The 20,351-nt window shown below is 32.3% G+C and overlaps 1 protein-coding gene across 1 annotated transcript; it reads left to right on the top strand.

Moving 5' to 3' along the window:
* Positions 1–13,717: 13,717 nt before the first annotated feature.
* LOC114301833 (Sec23/Sec24 protein transport family protein) lies at positions 13,718–20,067 on the top strand. The gene is made up of 5 exons (XM_028246792.2): positions 13,718–15,008; positions 15,416–17,236; positions 19,104–19,220; positions 19,333–19,404; positions 19,617–20,067. The coding sequence occupies exons 1-5, from the start codon at positions 14,523–14,525 to the stop codon at positions 19,752–19,754; spliced, it is 2,634 nt and encodes an 877-aa protein (XP_028102593.2). The 5' UTR covers positions 13,718–14,522; the 3' UTR covers positions 19,755–20,067.
* The last annotated feature ends 284 nt before the right edge of the window (positions 20,068–20,351 follow it).

Here is a 20,351-nt window from a genome sequence, read left to right on the forward strand (position 1 = left end):
CTTTAGCCAAACACCTCCACACTTTTAAGTATTTGTAGGATGGTACTCTTCCATGCCACAATTCATTTTATTTCGGGGTACTTTATTTAAAATATAATTTGCAGAAAGTATTACTTCCCCCCACAAGTTCTGAGGTAATCCAGAACTTATTAACATGGCATTCATCATTTCTTTTAAAGTCCTATTTTTCCTTTCAGCAATTCCATTTTGCTGAGATGAGTAAGGAGCGGTGGTTTGATGAATTATTCTATGTTCTTTACAAAATTCACCAAAAGGTGATTCATATTCACCGCCCCTATCACTTCTTAGTTTTTTTATTTTCTTACCAAGTTGATTTTCAACTTCATTCTTATATTGAATGAAAGTTTCCAAAGCTTCATCCTTGGTTCGAATTAAATAAACATAACTATATCTAGTGTAGTCATCTATAAAAGTGATAAAATATTTTTTCCCACCTCTAGTTTGAATTGATTTAAAATCACAAATGTCACTATGAATTAATTCAAGTGGTTCCGTACTTCTTTCAATTGAATGAAAAGGAGTTTTGGATAATTTTGCCTCAACACAAATTTCACATTTATGATTTGAATCAATGTCAAATTTAGGTAAACATTCCATATTAATTAATCTACGCAAAGATCCATAATTAACATGTCCTAGTCTACCATGCCATAAATTTGAAGACTCAAGCAAGTAAGAAGAAAATGTATTTTTATTAATAACTGAGGGTACAACGGTCATTACATTTAACTTGAAAAGGCCATCAAACATGTAACATTTTCCTACATACATCCCATTCTTAGTAAATACAAATTTATCACTCTCAAACACTAGCCTAAACCCATTCTTACTCAACAAAAATCCGGGAACAAGATTCTTGCGAATGTCCGGTACATGCAGCACATTGTTGAGAGTGAGTTCCTTTCCTGATGTTATCCTAAGTACAATCTTTCCTTGTCCTTTAACTTTGAAAATTGAGGAGTTGCCCATAAAAAGTTATTCACCGTTGTCCACTACAAAATAAGATGTGAACATCTTTTTGTCGGCACAGATATGGTGAATAGCACCAGTGTCCACCCACCATTCTTTAGGATTTTCGACAAGATTTACCTCGAAAACAACTGCAGAAAGATTGATGTCATCTATACCATTGGAAATATTGTCCACTTCGGTCATATGGGCTTGAGCAGACTTCTTGCTTGTTCTTCTTTTGCTTTTGCCTTTGCCTTTGCTACAGCAATCTCTGGCCCGATGTCCCTCTTTGTCACAGATGTAACATTTGCCATTAAACTTGTACTTCCCCCCTCCCCCTTTAGAGCCTTGTGATGAACTTTCTCCAGAAGACTTTCGTTTCTTGGTTTTTGAAGCATGTTCCACCACATTTGCCTTAGACTCCATAGAATGCTTACCAGCCCGCTTTTCAGAATTGTGGTTGTCCTCCTCAATCCTCAAACGCACAATTAATTCTTCCAAAGACACTTCTGTGCGCTTATGTTTGAGGTAGTTCTTGAATTCCTTCCAGCCTTGTGTTAATTTCTCAATTAAGGCTGCAACTTGGAAGGATTCACTGAGAGACATGCCCTCTGCGTGAATGTCATGCAGAATGAGTTAGAAATCTTGAACTTGGCTGATCACAGTTTTAGAATCAACCATTACAAAGTCTAGAAATTTGCCAACCACAAATTTCTTTGACCCGGCATCTTCCATTTTGTACTTTTTCTCCAACGACTCCCAAAGTTCCTTTGATGTCTTGATAGGACTGTAGACGTTGTATAATGTGTTGTCAAGTCTGTTCAAGATGTAGTTCCGGCAAAGGAAATCAACATGTTTCCAGGCATCAACCGCAGCAACCACTTGCCGGTCGGTTTCATCCTCTTTCAAAATAGGAGTATCCTCACGAAGGAAACGAGCCAAGTTCAGAGTCGTAAGATAGAACAACATTTTCTGTTGCCATCTTTTAAAATCAGTTCCTGAGAACTTCTCTGGCTTCTCACTGTGATTTACCGGTACTGTCACAACAGGAGAGGGGGTTGGCGCAATTGCCGCCACCACAGTAGTACTTGTTTGAGCATTTGTTTCAGTAGCCATTAATTCTAAATTATAAAAACAAAATTATAATTAGAATTTATACTACACAAAAAATTAAACCAAATTCATAGAATTAAATTCTGTAAAAATAAAAGAAACGAGAATGTAACTTTTATTTTCTAATTAATTTGGAAATAAAATAAAATTTTATTTAACCAAATTAATTCCACACAGAAAATTAAATTTCTGTAACACTTCAATAAATTAAAATACTGAAATAGAATTTTAATTAATGAACACTTAGAAAATAATTTCTAAAAAATCAAAATTAATTTCTGACAAAATTCTACAAATAAATATTCTGAATTGTTAATGACACCAATATATTACTATTAGTTGTCAAAGAAAATAGACAGTATATTACTACTATCTGTCAAATAGCATATAATCACTATTTGTTTTTCCAACCAGAATATTATTTTGTAAATCCACAGAAAATAATTTTCTTAAACGAAGAAAGAGAAAGGGAAACAAACGAAAAATTCTGTAAACAAAATAATTCGAATCTGTCTTAAGATTGTTGAAACAATCTTCTATGTAAATAAAATAAATTGATACTAATTCAAACAAAATAAAATAATAAACTTACAGAATTTATTTTGTCGAACCAAATGAAAAATGAAAGACCAAGTCGAGTGTGTGACACTCTGTCCTTAAGACAGATTTGCCACGCTACGATGCTTACGGTTGAGTGGCGTCTATTTCCCAGGATGCAATGATCTTAACCAATAATTTTTGAAAAAATTCAAACAAATTTTGTCCAAAAAATTAATATTAGAACCGACCCGATCCACAACCCACACCCGCTTTGTCCATAACTCCTCCCTTCTACAAACTTGCGGTGTCCCTTGGGGCCCAACCCAAGTGTTGTAGGCTAGAGCTTATATACACAACAAAAATCTCTTAAAGTTTCAATGTGGGACAAGCCTCACAAGAAAACCCACATTTAAAACTTAAATGTTCAATTCCACGAACCCGAAAACGACGTCAACTTTCCATTCACCCATAAATGGTTTTGACATACCGTCTTCACCGTGTGAGTTGCCATGAGGCAAGGAACACGTCACCTTTTCGGACCCACCCCAAAAGACATTTGGGGCCCATTCAATTTTGGGCTCAAAGTTGGCCCAAAATAAGCCTTATAAACCAAATTTTCCAACAAACACCTCCAAATATTAGTGTATTCAATACTATTTTTATGCATTATTCACAAATAAGAGTGTATTCAAGACTCCTTTAAGCATTACCCACTAGTTGTAGTGTATTCAATACTCTTTTAGACAAAGTATAAGTTCATGTGAGTATAGTGTAGTACATGACCATTGGCTATTTGCTGCTTGGTCTAAAGCTGTGGAAAAAATATATAATATTTTTTAATTAGTTGACGTTTGCATGTTTTCAAGGTAGCTCGAAGATGTTAGCTTGTTGAAAGGGTCTAATTTTGTGCATAATTTGTCAATAGACTATGATTTGGGATATTTTTTCTTCTTTTGATTAGAGAAGAGTGTTAATCAAGTTGACAACAATTATATTTAAACCAATTATATTTTGTATTTTTCATACACTAAAAAAGTGTGTGAACAAATTTATTTTCATAATACAAAATATTTAATTTAATTACATGCATTGATTGTTCCTTCTAAGTAGTATTCCAAATATATACCCTTAATATGATTCTTGAATTCTATATTAATTAATAGGGGCATTTGCTAGTCTTGGTGCAATATTAATTTATATTTAACAAACATTTTACTAATTTCTATTTATTTTTTCCAATCAGTAGAAAAATAATTATAAATATGAAAAATATTACATGAAAAAGACTATTAACTTAAAATAGTTAAAAAGTCAACAAAATCTAATAATCAATTACTAAAATCCAAAATTCAAACACAACAACTACTAATAATTACATTCTACATTTGGTCTAGAATGTTCAAATATGATATATTTACATTGATTACCACCCCTTTATGAGTTCTCTACTTTCTGATGGCTTTCGTATTCTTGCAATAAGGGCATTTTGGTCTACACCAGAGATGGCTCAAGCCTATTGAGGGCCTAGACAAAAAAAAATATAGTTAGGACACTCTATAATTTTTTTATAATGTAGTTTTATTTTTTTGATGATATAATTTTTATTTAAAATTTATAACATATCTAACCTTCACGATCAAAATAATTCTGATGAGGATTCATTTTTTTATGTGTCCTTCGAGAGAAGTAAAGAGGTATAGTGTAGGATGGGACTATTTTTGTATCCAATGAAAGCCTGTTTGCCCTCTTTCTAATTTGTCAAGAGTTTAAGATTAATGATAAAGTGTCTTGTTTGATAATTTAAGATTTAACCATTTTCATATATTTATAGAGATATATAAAACCAAACAAATTAAGGAAATTAATTTCCCGAATAAGTGCCTTAAAAACACCTACAATGGAGAATACTTTCTTGTTTGATTTTCATTCTCAACCAGGACATCAAATTTAACCAAGTAATAAATTATTTTTTCTATTACATTATTTTTTCTATTATTCTAAATTAGTGTGTTTGATTACATTCAAAACATCTGTTGTTCTAAATGGTAGGAACAATATAAATAGGAATTTAATCATCAGAGCAAACCAAAAAAAAAAAATTATAAGCAAATTAGAGTGAAATTTTTTCCAAAGAAAGGTACCTTAAATCTCCAAAAAACACACCAGAAGGAGAAATGGAATGTCACTTTAAGCTCATTGGCTTACTTAGAATGCAGAGGCTTTCTCCTTATGGTCTTAGGTCCTCTCACTAACACACAAAACAAGCAAAAACATTAACTAGATTTCTCCACCTATGCATATATATGTATATAGGGTTAGTTTGGAATATTCCTGAAATAGAGGCACATTTGGTCATATAGTTCAACAATCGATAATCCAAAATCCACAATTTGAAATTTCAACCAAACCCATTCACGAAATCAAAATAAGCCCTAAAAAACCATTTACAAAATCGACCGAAAATGAAAGGAAAAAAAAAACATATAAAAACCCTACAGAAATCGTGAGACACGGTGAAGGAAGAGACAGTGAGAAAGAGATACAAAGAGACAGACCCAGATCGACAGAGAGGGAGAGAGACGAGAGACAAATACATGTAATCAGTGGTGGTGCCGATTTGCAGTGGTCATGGTGGCAAGCGCCGGTGGCTAGCGATGGTGATGATTGGCGATGAGGTTTGGTATCGATTACTCTGTATGTTGGTGTGTGGGACATAACAGAACAAAAATGTGTGTCTGTGTAAGTGGGATACTAGGTGCCAATATTAATGAGTTTTCCTCTAAAAAAATTTCGAAGCTTTAGCAACTAAATATTTATTTGTCGCCAAATCACCTTAACAGCGACTAACCATTGGTCGCCAAACGTAACATTTTTGACTACTAATGTTTACTTTCGTCGGCAATGTTTAATATACAACGACTAAATTAGTTTTGGTCGTCAAAAATGCATCAAAACATGTCCATTTTTTTGCAACTAAATGTTTTTGTCGCAAAATGTTATTATACAGCGACTAAATGAAAATTTAGTAGCGTAAAATGGTAACAAATAGTGACTAAAACTAATTTTGGTCACCAATAATACTATATGGCGACCAAAATAATGTAGTAGCTAAAAAGATGCAATCAATGCCAACTAAATCAGATTTTTAGTCGCCCAATATGCTATTTTTGGTGACTAAAATTGTTTTGGTCGCCAATTTTAGTCGCCAAATATGCAATTTGTTGTAGTGCTAAGGGGGACTAAAGGGGACTATAGTTAGAAGGTAAGAAAAATCAAAAAAAATTGATTAAATTGATTAAGACCAAATTGATTATATTTTGTTTGTTTTTTAATAAAATCGGTCTGTGTGGTTTTTAAATTTGAATTTTTTCAGTATCAGTTTAAGCACCTTGTGCACCGATCTAAATCGAAACCGACCACTTCAATATATATTGTATTTATAATATATATATATATATATATATATATATATAATCTAATAATATAATGATATTAATAAGTATAATAAATTATTAACCTTAATTAATTTACCTTATCATTTTTATAACCTAAGTTTGTAAACTCTTATTATATATAATCTTAACCCTAACTCATTATTCTTGAAATCTTAGTATTTTTTAACTTTTTTTTTGTTTTTATTTTTGTTAATTTAAGAATTGAAAAGTATATATTAAATGGATAGATTAGATATGTCTGAAATGATAGACAAACAACTAATTTAATGTTTTTATATAGATTAATAATTATATTTAAAAGTGGCTCGAGTTTGAAAAATCTTAAACTGATTAAACCGCACCAAACTGAACCGTTTCAATTGGTTCGGTTCGGTGCGGTTTGTGTAACGCCCTCAAAATAATACATATCAACTAATCATTCAAGACATCCATAGACGTAAAAGAATAAAACATGTTTCCATTCATCAGAGTATTCAATTCAAAAGTATTACATGTTGACAACAAAAGTAAATGCCCTACGGGCTTACAACTTTCCAAGCCAACACTTGGTTACAAAAAGGAGAATACTAACTCAAAACACATTAAGCCCTTGGCTTGAATTTACATTTAATAACAAAAGATAACAATAAAAAATCAGCCTCTAACCCTCCCAAGCTACGTCCTTGGAGGTGGCATATCACCTGAACCTGAAAATGATTTCCCATATAGGATGAGCCAACGTCCAGTAGAGATATGCTAAACATGATATGAACGATAACTAAAACATTAGCATTCGACAAATGTTTAACTCATATAAACAAGCGTACATCTCTTTCCATTTCATTATCCAAACCAATTCATAGATATGGTTCTCTATTCATCTAGACAGTTCATAATGAGACTACAATTCATATAATTAACACTTCAACACGTCAAGGTCAAATGAGATTACAACTCATATTATCGTCATTTCAATACTTCAATTCATCTACGTTATGCAAACGCAATCAGGATTTCGGGACTTTCACCCTGGACACTCCGGCCAACGTAGTTATCACTGGAGTCCATCCCCTATCTCCTCCCAAATCCGGTTTAGGAATACATCCCCTATCTCCTCCCAAACCGTAGAGTACATCCCCTATCTCCTCCCAAACAATATACATATACAATGTATTTAAACACTTATCATATACAATGATCAAGCAAAGCACATATTCAATGTGTTATTCCACCTGTCATATTCAATGATTAGTTTTAATTCACCTAATCATCATGCAGTGTCTACAACATTCAAGACTATCTTCCACCGATAGCCCAAAACAACTATTTTTAAACAGATAATAAATTCATCAATAGATAAATTATCTTCAATTTCAAAGGTGAGTGATTAATCGATCCAACTCCACCATTAAGTCTCATAATTTCCTAATTTCATGGTTTTCAACACATATTCATATTTTCATATTTCCCGGATTAATTGTACAAATTAATCAATTACATTAAATTAGGATTTTTCTCCATTTCTCTCAAATATTGCACCCGAGGCCAAATTCCATCAATGTTACATATTAATTTCATTTTAGGGACCACTCATACACTTGGAACTCCAAAACTAGAAAACCCCTCTTTACACATTTCAAGCTTTGAAACCCTAACACCCAAAATTTTCTAACCTTAACATTAAACCAAAATGACCACATGTTTATGTTAAAGATCATAAATATGAGTAGTTATCCCTACCTCAAGTGAAGAGACCCAAAGGAGATGATGAACAAACTAGAAGGTGCTCCAAACCCACAACTTTTCGGATCAAAATGGAGGTCTTGAAAAGCTCTATCACTTTAATGAAGGCACAAGGGTTGGGTCTCACTAAACCAAGATCAAAATGTAGAGAGAGAGAGAGTTCTAGAGAGAGGAGCTCTCAAATTAGGGTTTTGGAAAGCTAGAAAGAGAGAGAAGGTCGAAAAGTGATTCAAAAATGGCTTCTCTCGAACTGATATACATCACAGTCCGCTCGAGCGTGGAACACCCCGCTCGAGTGTCGAATGCACACTTCTAGAAGTTCTGCAGACGAAGGTCCCCGCTCGAGCGTGAAAGTGGACGCTCGAGTGTCCGATGACCTGCAGAAAAATATACTGAGAGTTGAATAATCACGCTCGAGCGTCAAACTGCCTACTCGAGCGTGAAAATCCCCGCTCGAACATGAAGGACAAAATCTGGGCATCAACTCTTGGTTTCTAGACACAACCAACATGTTTCAAACCTGTCCAACACAACCCAAAATTCAAATACAAAGAATCGAATGACGGAAATATAACATAGACAACAACAACACTCAACCACGGACCGAGTCCGGAATACAATAAATAATGAAGGGAAAATCGGGATCGCTATAGTTTGATAAGGGAAGCGATCTATATCAGTGTTCAAAATAATAAAATCGACATTATTAATTCAATGTAATTTTTTATCTGAATATCAACCATATCGAACCGATTACATCTCTAACTATAACCCTCGTAAAGATGCCCAAAATGCTATCACTTTGTAAGGGTTTTTTTTCTTCTTGGTTTGTAAAATGTAAAGCAATGACGCCTAAATAATCAATTTTGCAATTGACTCCATAACATATGTTATATGTATATATATTTTTACGAAGAATTTTACAACGCTGTTTTAGATGTGTGTAATGTACATTTAGTTATTATCATTTTTAAAAAATTTCATCCAATACTCACAATGACATAAAAAGCTTACACATGTTAATTTTTAATTTATCATAAATTTAAGGGTCATGATTGAGACCCCCTCCAATCACCACCCCGTCACCCCACACACATACGTGGCGGGTGGTGATTGGAGGAGAAGGAAAAAAAAAAAAAAAACTGGCCAATCATATTAAGAGAGGGTCAAAGAGGGTGGGAGGGAAAGGGGGTCCGGAACATTATTGTAAATTTAATTATGTAAAGCTCAATTCTTTTTGCAATATCATTAATTGAATTGTGAGTTTTTAACATCCCTTTTATCTAAATGATACTAGCATATCACCCGTGCTATGCACGGGATAATTATAAATATTTATATTTGTTTTAGATTTTTTTTAATATATAAATTATGTTTTTTAAGATTTTTTATAAAAATAATTTAACAATCTTATCACTAACCATAGTGTATGGGAAAAGTTGAAAAGGGTACTGCAGTAACTATACACGGATTGTATCTATAATTATTTGTATGAGGGGATTTTGAATGCTGGTTAAGGGATTTTGACAAAATCAATAAATGTAGGCATGTGAAAAACATGTGGATTAAAAAAGGTTCATAAATGTTGATCAGAGATTTCGACCAAATCAATAAATGCTGAGTTTTTTTTTTATAATAAGAAATTTAGAAAATTCAAATTGAGATATTGAAACTTTCACAGGCATTGGGGTTAAAAACTCTCTTTTGCTTAATATATAGTATAGATAACATATCACCCGTGCTATGTACGGATTGTATTTATAATTATCTATATATGTGAATTGTGATTTTTAAATATATATATTTTTTTAAATGTCATATTTTTTTACTTTTTTATATTATATTAAAATTTAATATTTTGATAATAATCATATGTGTTGGACTTTTCAAGGAATTAAATGTCTTTTTTTTATTATATTATATTAAAGTTTAATATTTTAATAATAATCATATGTGTTGCACTTTTCAAGAATTTTTTTTATACTTGTTCTTAATGCATTAAAATGTTATTATGAGGGATAATAATCATATGTGTTGGGACTTTTTAAAGAATTTACATGTGTTGGATTTCAAAGAATTTTCTTTTATGCTTGTTCTTAATGCATTAAAGTGTTATTATGATGTTAAGACTTGAGAGTTGGGAGAAGTTAATAAATGCAAAAAAAATTAAATTAAATCAAAAAATCAGGAAATTTAGATTGGGAGATTAGAACTCTCACAAGGCTTGGGGTTAAAAACCCCCTTTTGCTTAATATATAGTAAGTATAGATAGCATATCACCCGTGCTATGCACAGATTGTGTTTACAATTGTTTATATATGTGAATTGTAATTTTTAAATGTTTTTTTTTTTAATGTTTTCTTTTTTTCCTTTTTTATATTATATTAAAGTTTAATATTTTGATAATAATCATATGTGTTAGACTTTTCAAGTAATTAAATGTCTTTTTTTTTATTATATTATATTAAAGTTAATATTTTGATAATAATCATATTTGTTGGACTTTTTAAGAATTTTTTTTTATGCTTGTTCTTAATGCATTAAGGTGTTATTATTAGGGATAACAATTATATGTGTTGAGACTTTTCAAGAAATTCATATGTGTTGGATTTGAAAGAATTTTTTTTATACTTATTTTTAATGCATTAAAGTGTTATTATAAGGGTAAGACTTGGGAGTTGAGAGAAATTAATAAATGTTAAGTTTTTTTTTTTTTGAATTGCGATTTTTAAATACTTTTTTTTTTTAAATGTCTTCTTTTTTTTCCTTTTATATGTTATATTAAAGTTTAATATTTTGATAATAATCATATGTGTTAGTCTTTTTAATGAATTAAATGTCTTTTTTTTATTATATTATATTAAAGTTTAATATTTTGATAATAATCACATGTGTTAAACTTTTCAAGATTTTTTTTTTATACTTGTTCTTAATGCATTAAAGTGTTATTATGAGGGATAATAATCATATGTGTTGAAACTTTTCAAGGAATTCATATGTTGGATTTCAAAGAATTTTTTTTATACTTATTCTTAATGCATTAAAGTGTTATTATGAGGGTAAGACTTGGGATTTGGGAGAAGTTAATAAATGCTAAGTTTTTTTTTTTTTTAAAATCAAGAAATCAAGAAATTTAGATTGGGATATTAGAGCTCCCACAAGGCTTGAGGTTAAAAACTCCCTTTTACTTAATATATAGTATAGATTTGATTTTAACACATTCTGTTGGTGTAGTTGTACGTCTTAATATTAATTGAGAATTTTATTAGTAAGTTTAATGATATGTATACATATATTTTTTTAATTTTCACACTTACAAAAATATATCTATTAGTATAACTTGCATATAATAAATTGCTATGAGTTAAATAAGAGTTAATTAACTAAAAATTCTATTTACAAATGTTATGGTAGTTCAGGTCATATTTAATATTTTTTGAATTAATAAGTCATATTTAGTAAAATTGATAATATTATCAATTTTTTATAAGTTTTTAAAATTAAGATCGTTATCAATTTTACATAATAATGTTTCAGATAATTGTTTCACTAACTAGTGAAAAAAACAGAGCATGAGATTAAACGTTTTTGCCGTTCTACTTATTGGTTTGATTCAACTATCCAATAAAATCAATAACATTAACAGTTTTTTTTCCAGTTTTAAAACTGAGAACATTATCAATTTTTTTATTTTTTCATTTTTTTTGTTTTGCAGTTTTGCAGTTTTGCACATCAATGATCAATCACCATGCTCTTTCATAAACATAAAATTTTTAGTTTTGCACAAAAAAATAATTTAGTTTTTCTAATTTTTTCAAGAAAAATTAGTTTTTTTGTACGCATAGTGTTTTTTTTATAATTTTTTAAATTTAAAAGTTGATATTTTAAAATTTTTGAAAATCAAAATAAATGTCAAATCATCATATTTTTTTATAGATAATCATAAATGATAAACAATCATTTTTTGAAGTGTAATTCTAACTATTAAAAATTTAATGGAACTTTTTACATTAATAGAGTATAAGTTCACAAACAAAAATGTTAGAGATCCCAATAATTTTACTGTCTGATATGGTATGAATCTCATACCTATGTGAGACATTTAGTAAAAATTTTGGTAAAACTTTTGAGATCTCTAGCATTACTCGTTCACAAATTAGAACTTGGGTGTAAGTGCATCATTAAATAAGGAAGATTCGGTCAAAACCCACTCATAATAAAAGTTAATGCATTAAGCATAACACACAAAAAAAAAAAAATTGAGTAATGCTAGAAACCCCAAATATTCTACTAAAAGTTTTACCAAATGTCTCACATGGGTGTGAGACCCACACAATGTGAGTCCCATGTGAGTCCCACACCCATGTGAGACATTTAGTAAAACTTTTGGTAGAATTTTTAGGGCCTCTAATATTTTTGAAAAAAATTATTCAAAAGTCCAACACATACACCACTATTATCAAAATATTATAACTTTTGATTTAGATATTAGTTTTTAATAAAATTAGCATTTTTAAAATTCTTCTATCAAGATCTATCAAATACGATCTATCTTTATTATGAAATTCTTAAAAAAATAATAATAAATTTATTACAAATTGATGTAAATATTAACATGTTATTCTGTTTGACAGTAGCATGTTACTTTGATTTACAACAACATGTTACTCTGGCAATATTATCAAAGAAAAAATATTTTACTTTGTTCTTACTAAATTGTGCGCCTCGTCCTTGAGGGGATTATGAAACAAAATAAATTAAGCTATTTTTTTCACCACATAAGAGTCCAATGAAAGAATTTTAGCTAAATTTCCTATTAAAATAATTGAAATTTTATTATCATTTTTAAATACATACAATATGCCCCTCTCGTGGTCTAATTCCTGCGTCGCCACTATTGATGAGAAAATAGAATTATTCAATGTGTTTGGTTTTAATTTTTTTAATTCAGTTTTTGAAAATTAAATTTTTTATTTTTTATATTTTTTTTGTTTTTAGTGAATATTTTAAAATTTTTAAATATTTTTTTTAATTTTTTAAATGCACCTTACTTAAATGTATTTAAATAGTAAAATATTTTTAAAAAAATATTTTTAAAAATTAATAAATATACAAAAATATGAAAAATGTATTGATTTTTCATATTTTTGTTGTATTTTTTGTATTTAGTGAATTTTTTTAAGATTTTTTTCACAAATATTATACTTTTTAAATATATTTATGTTAGTTATATCTAAAAATTTTAAAAATTACTTAAAATATTAACAAAATTCAGTAAAATAAAAAAAATATGAAAAATAAAGAAATAAAATTTTTTGAAAAGTAAATTTTGAAAATTGAAACTAAAGAGATTGATTATCAATAGATGATTTAAATAAGATAGCAGTAAATTTAGACAGTAGTGGCAATTGGAAATGCGAAGAGATGAGTGATAGGAAGGAGAGTAGGAAGTAATGGAAGGTTATAGGGAGGTAGAGTCACTGTTGTGCGAAGAGATGAGTGATAGGAAGGAGAGTAGGAAGTAATGGAAGGTTATAGGGAGGTAGAGTCACTGTTGTGCGGTTTGCAAGAATTATTTTGAATTTTATTTTTATCATTTTCATCATTTAATTTTTAAAGAATATTGAATAAAACATACTTGTAAAAATTAAATTAATCGAATATCAATAAACCATTCACCAACTCGAATTTGTATATATAAAAAATAAATATATAAATATTAAATTGAATACAAATGTAAGTTGATAAAAGGTTTATCAATATCCAATCAAAGTGATTTTTTACAAATATATTCTACTCGATAATCTTTAAAAATTAAACAGCTCGAATGATAAAAATAAAGCCCAAAATAATTTCTATAAACCACACAACAGTAGTGCAAGCCATATGGCAATGACTCCCAACTCCAGATTGCAGATGGCACTGGTGGTGGCGGTGCCTTCACTAATGTCTCTGCCCATATGAGATTGACAGTTGGATTAAATTATAAAATTTTATAAAGTTATTTAATGTATAAGGGGTGACATTAGAATATCAGAAGCATTGAGGGGTGCAAATGTAATTTACCTAAAAAATATCGAACCGTGTGATCTATCTGATGTTTGATTTGAGAATTCACGGCGAAATTCTTCGTCGTTCGTTCACTCTCTCTCTCTACCCAGCCGAAGAAGCTATGAAAATTTCTCTCTAAAAACCTCCGAATTTATTACAAAAACCTAGCTGTATCTCCCTCTGCCTCTCTGTCTTGAATGTACACCCTTTTTTACTGGCTGAACTGAAACCTCCGATCTAATCCCTATTTTATCATTTGTTTTTTGAGGTGAAATTTCTCTGTTTCTCTTCGATAATCTGATTGATTTATATGGGGGAATTTCTCTAGGGGAATTATCCGATCGATTTCTCTGGGGGAATTTCTCCGATCAATTTCTTGAAGTGGGTCTCAATCAAAACCGATTCTTGGTTCCTGCCGTGGGGGGTTTTAAGTCCGTTCTTCTATTGAGGGTTAGATTGAGATTTATCATAGTCCGTTTGTATATCCTTTTTTTTTTGTTTTGATTTTTGAATTGTTGTTAGGTCTTTTGGTTGAAACTTGGGGAATCAATCAATCAAAGACAGTGGTTTGAAGAAACAAACCCTTTGAGCTTTTCTTGAGGTTTCTTGGCACTGGGGTTCTTGGGGTTTGTTAAAGGGTTCTTGTGAGAATTCTGAATTATCACCCCAATGGCTAACCCTCCACCACAACCTTCCCTTGGATTCTCAGTTTCAATCACCCCCTCGAACAACCAAGATGCAACAAAATCGAACCCACCACCACTAACTCCTCCTCTTTACCCATCTCCCACAGGCTCAAGATTTCATCCACAAACCCTACAATCATCGGATCAGATTCCTTCCCCATCAATTAAGACCCCAAGTTTGCCATCGCCGCCGGTGAATGGGATTAGAATTGGCAGCCCTGCTCCTCATTTGAGCACCCCTCCCGGCCCTCCCGTGTTTTCGTCGCCGCTCCAACCGGCTGCTGTCCCATTTCGAACTTCTCCGGCCACTCCGCAGCCCCTTGCTTTTTCTTCAGGTTCCTCTGTGCCCACTTCCTCCCCTCCCCATTTTTCAAATGGGCCGGTCGAGTTGCAACACCAACTTTCTGATGCTTCAGAGCAGTCTATGCCTGTTACCGAATCACCATACGTTTTATTCTCAGCTCATAAGGTAAAGACACCATCTTTCTAGCTCCTTTTTGGTTTTATTTTCAAAATTAATTGTTTTCTGTTCTGAAAAGTGAAAATACATATCATGATTAGAATGTTCTTAGCACGGTTTTTGTTTTTCAGGGTGTTCTCATTCTCAATGCAACATAGTTCTTGTTATTTACATGAAAGGGCGATAAGCTTTGTCTTTGTGGTTTTAGTTTCTTGCTGTTTCCATGGAAATTTCATATTACATTACTTGTTAGTACTGTTTTCAATTTTTTTTTGTGAGTCTAAATTCATTTACATTTGTTGTTTCTTCTACAAAAACTAATGTGTAGTCAACAAATTATCAATGCCATGGTTTATTTTTCTTTTCCCGTGTTTTGAAAAAAAAACTTGAACTTCTTTGCTGATTTTATTATCAAGGTATTGAAACTGAAGAAGCTGGCAAATATACCCAGTTTGGGGTTTGGGGCACTGGTTTCCCCCGGGAGTGAGATCTCACCAGGTCCTCAAATAATCCAACGTGATCCCCATCGCTGCCAAAATTGTGGAGCTTATGCGAACCTCTATTGTAATATCTTACCTGGCTCGGGCCAGTGGCAGTGTGTAATTTGTTGGAATCTGAATGGAAGTGAAGGCGAATACATAGCTTCCAGCAAGGAAGAGCTTCGTAATCTACCGGAGCTGTCATCTCCTTTGGTCGATTATGTCCAAACTGGGAACAAGAGACCTGGATTTATTCCAGTCTCTGAGTCTAGAATGTCAGCACCCATAATTCTGGTAATAGATGAGTGTTTAGATGAACCACACCTCCAGCATTTACAGAGTTCCTTGCATGCTTTTGTAGATTCACTCCCCCCAACAACAAGAATTGGGATTGTTTTGTATGGTCGCACAGTATCAGTATATGACTTCTCAGAGGAATCAATTGCATCTGCTGATGTGCTACCTGGTAACAAATCACCGACACAGGAGTCCCTAAAGGCATTGATTTATGGGACAGGAATATACTTGTCACCAATTCATGCTTCACTACCCGTGGCGCACACTATATTTTCATCATTGAGTCCATACAAACTGAATATTGCAGAGGCTTCAAGAGACCGTTGCCTGGGTACAGCAGTGGAGGTTGCTCTGGCAATAATTCAAGGGCCATCAGCAGAAATGTCTCGAGGGGTGGTTAAAAGAACTGGAGGTAATAGCAGAATTATTGTGTGTGCTGGAGGGCCAAATACATATGGCCCGGGATCAGTCCCTCATTCTTTTAGTCATCCAAACTATCCCTATATGGAGAAAACAGCATTGAAGTGGATGGAGAATCTAGGCCGTGAGGCTTATCGGCACAATACAGTGGTTGATATTCTTTGTGCTGGAACATGCCCTGTAAGAGTTCCTGTTTTGCAACCTCTAGCAAAAGCTTCTGGGGGAATTTTGATTCTCCATGATGACTTCGGAGAGGCCTTTGGTGTGAACTTGCAGAGGGCATCTACTAGGGCAGCAGGTTCACATGGTTTGCTGGAAATGCGTTGCTCTGATAATATTCTAATAACTCAAGTTATAGGTCCTGGTGAGGAGGCACATACAGACAGTCATGAAACATTTAAGAATGACGCCTCTCTCTCTATACAAATGTTAAGTGTTGAAGAAACACGGTGCTTTTCAATTTCCATGGAAACCAGAGGAGATATAAAGGATGATTATGTATTTTTCCAGTTTGTGATTCAATATACAAATGTCTATCAAGCTGATATCTCGAGAGTTATTACTGTCAGATTGCCCACTGTGGATAGTGTTTCAGCATATCTTCAGAGTGTTCAAGATGAAGTGGCTGCTGTTCTCATTGCTAAGAGGACTCTCTTGCAAGCCAAAACCTCGTCCGATGCAATTGATATGCGAGCAACAATAGATGAGAGAGTAAAAGATATTGCTTCCAAATTTGGGTCTCAAATGCCAAAGTCAAAGCTTTATCGTTTCCCTAAGGAACTGCCCTTATTGCCAGAGCCCTTGTTTCATCTTAGAAGGGGCCCATTGTTGGGAGGCATTGTGGGTCATGAAGATGAGAGGTCTGTGTTGCGGAATTTGTTTTTGAATGCATCATTTGATCTGTCTCTTCGGATGTTGGCGCCTCGTTGTCTAATGCATCGTGAAGGTGGTACTTTTGAGGAACTACCAGCTCACGACCTTGCTCTGCAGTCTGATGCAGCAGTTGTTCTTGACCATGGCACAGATGTCTTCATTTGGTTGGTATGCCACTCAACTTACCTTCTTTGCTGTTTTAGCATGCCATGTTTTGTTGTGTTATGTTGGTGCAGTTTTTTTCAATTTCCTTATGTTTCATCATTTTTCCTGTCATCTTGCTCGTAAACTGTGCATTTTTGAACTCTGTGTGTGTGTGTGTGAGATAACCCTGTCTGCTTTTCAGTTTTTGCTTCTCACTTCCTCACTTGGTGATAGAATACAAGTATGACTATCAGCTCGTCTTCTGACTTATGTTTGCCTTTACACTGTTGGCACTTGACTGTATGTCAGTGGTGATGATGAGTTAGAGACAGCTGCATAGTGAAGAAGCTGCCTTTGGCACACCACCTACAATCACTGCCACATTTTTAATCATTTTATGAGCCATGTGTATTACTTTTGAGTAGAATATCCATAGACAAATATGATTTCTCTTGAATATGTCAAAATAAAGTCAAGTATTGTTGTAATGTTCCTTTGTATTTGTATTTGTTTTTGTTGTTGCTCTCTCTCACTATAGGCGGCTTAGTATAAGTATCATATCCATCTTAACATGTTGTGCATGCCACCCCAACCAGATTGTGGAACCTAGTTGCCTGCACAAACAGAACTTTCAACTTTGTCTAAGGCTTCCAATGACCAAGAATTATCTACTATTCATAAACGAATTATGTGGCCTAAAACTTCTGTGGTTATATTTGATTGAAGAATGTATCTATATGTTGGTATCATTATCATCAAATTGTGAATTGAATCGTTTTGCCAAAATAGTGAATTTATTTGAGATATAAGAATGCATTTGTATGTCATCAAAATGGGAATTGAATTGTTAATCATTTCACTAAAATAGAGAATCGTGAATCATAAGATTCAATTTGTTTAATATAACATAATATATCATTTTATATATTTATATACATATGAAATATTTAAAATATACATAGTGTTTAAAATGAAAGAAATATTAATATAACTAAATTATTTATAAGTATATACATATAAAAACTATGTATATTAGTATAACTAATTAATTTCCTTTTTATTTCTTGATGGAGACGAAAATCGCAAATTGAATTGCACAATTATGCAATTTTCAATTCAACAACGCGATTCAAATTGTTTTGGTTAAAAATCGTATTGAATTGTATGTATCAAATCGTGAATTATAGATTCTAACAACCATGGTTGATATATATATATATATGTTAATCTACTCAATTGAAATTAGTATTCATATATAAGAATCCGAATTCTTTGAAAGTTGAACATTTTGAAGTTATTAGTTTAATAGTTCTTTGAAAGTTGAACATTTTGAAGTTATTAGTTTAATAGTAATTAAGGATATGTATATTTAATCTGCATGGGTAGCCAATGGTAAGGAGCCAAGCCGTGAACTCAGGTGTCTCGGATATGACTCTTGTTGATGTCTCCAAGGCTCATCAATTCATGTGGTGTGCGGGTGATTGGAGGTATCCAGGGTTTAATATGCATGATTGGGTCTTCCTCACATAATAATAATAAAATTTTTTATAAAAAAAAAGATTAGATATATTTGAACTTGTATTCATATTCATAAATCCCAATTCTAGTAACTTCTTGTGGGTTGTTCCTAAATATTTTTTCCTTCTATTAAGCAAACAAGAAGATATGGAACTTAAATTGTATGGGGATAGAAAAAAAATCAGTAGATCAAGTCAAGGTTTTGATCGTGTGCATATGCAAGCTTTAAGATAATATATCTATTTGATGCTTCTTTTTTATTTTATTTTTATTTTTATGGGGTGGGGGGCTACAGTTTTGATTCTCTCTTTCCCTTTTTCCTCCCATCTTTGTTACTTCAATATAACCTTTCATATTTATTGGTGGCACACAGGGTGCTGAACTTGCTGCTCAGGAAGGAAAAAGTGCTGCAGCTTTAGCAGCTTGCAGAACATTGGCTGAAGAGCTTACTGAATTGCGGTTCCCGGCTCCTCGGATCCTGGCATTCAAAGTATGCTTCTTTCTGACTTCTGTAATTATTATTATTATTCCTTGCTTTGTTTTTTTTTGTATGTCCCTTGAGAATTAAAATGAAAATCTGAAGGAGACTGGTTTTGTGACAGGAGGGGAGCTCTCAGGCTCGATATTTTGTTTCCCGGTTGATACCAGCACACAAGGATCCCCCATATGAGCAGGTGAGTTGGGTGGCAATCCCTCTTATGCCACAATTAATATCCTTGTAGTTCATGGCGGTTTTAGAAGTGAATTGAGCGGTGGTGCATGACTGTGTTTTAACCTGATTTCAGGAAGTATATTGTTATTGTGGGATAAGATTAGATGCATATATTCCTACAAATGTGGTGTAATTAGTAACGCATATATATTGTTTTCATACATGGTTTCACAGGAGGCAAGATTCCCACAGCTTCGAACTTTGACTACAGAACAAAGGACGAAGCTGAAAAGCAGTTTTCTTCATTTCGACGATCCTAGCTTCTGCGAGTGGATGCGCAGCTTGAAAGTGCTGCCACCTGAGCCAAGCTAATGAACCCATCTTTGGATCTTTTGTGGCCAGTGCATTTCTATATTCTAGAATCCGAGTTGCTTCTAAACATGCCTGTGATGTCCATTTTCTCCAGCCTTTTCTTTTTTTTTTGCCTAGTTAGATGATCTATATAACTCATCGAGCATGTTTTGATAGGGAAATGGATAACATTGCCATTTTCTTTTTCTCTGTTTTTTTTTTTTTTTTTTTGTTTCTTTTTCATGTTCTTTATAGTCCTCTTATCATTTCACAAACATTTTTTTTGGGGTCACATTTTGTTTCTAATATGAAATTGTTATTGCAGAGCAACAAAGATGTCCGCTGTATTGATGCAATTATCTTATTGAATTTGAATCAACCATATATGAAAATGATTAGTAATAAATTGTTAATAATTATTTTTAAAATTATTAGTTGCAATTAATTTGTAGTGAAAATTTTAGCCATGATTATTTGCTTAAAAATTTTAATTTTTTTATTTATTTATGGGGCTAAAAATTTAAGTTGGATTTGCAATGTCTTTGTTCAGATCTAAATCACTTCAAAAAAAAAAAAAAAAAATTAAAAGAACTCTAATTGTTTTACGGAAGTATATTT

The sequence above is a fragment of the Camellia sinensis genome, chromosome 12 (genome assembly GCF_055761805.1).
Source record: "Camellia sinensis isolate YWXY chromosome 12, ASM5576180v1, whole genome shotgun sequence".
Taxonomy (NCBI): Eukaryota; Viridiplantae; Streptophyta; class Magnoliopsida; order Ericales; family Theaceae; genus Camellia; species Camellia sinensis.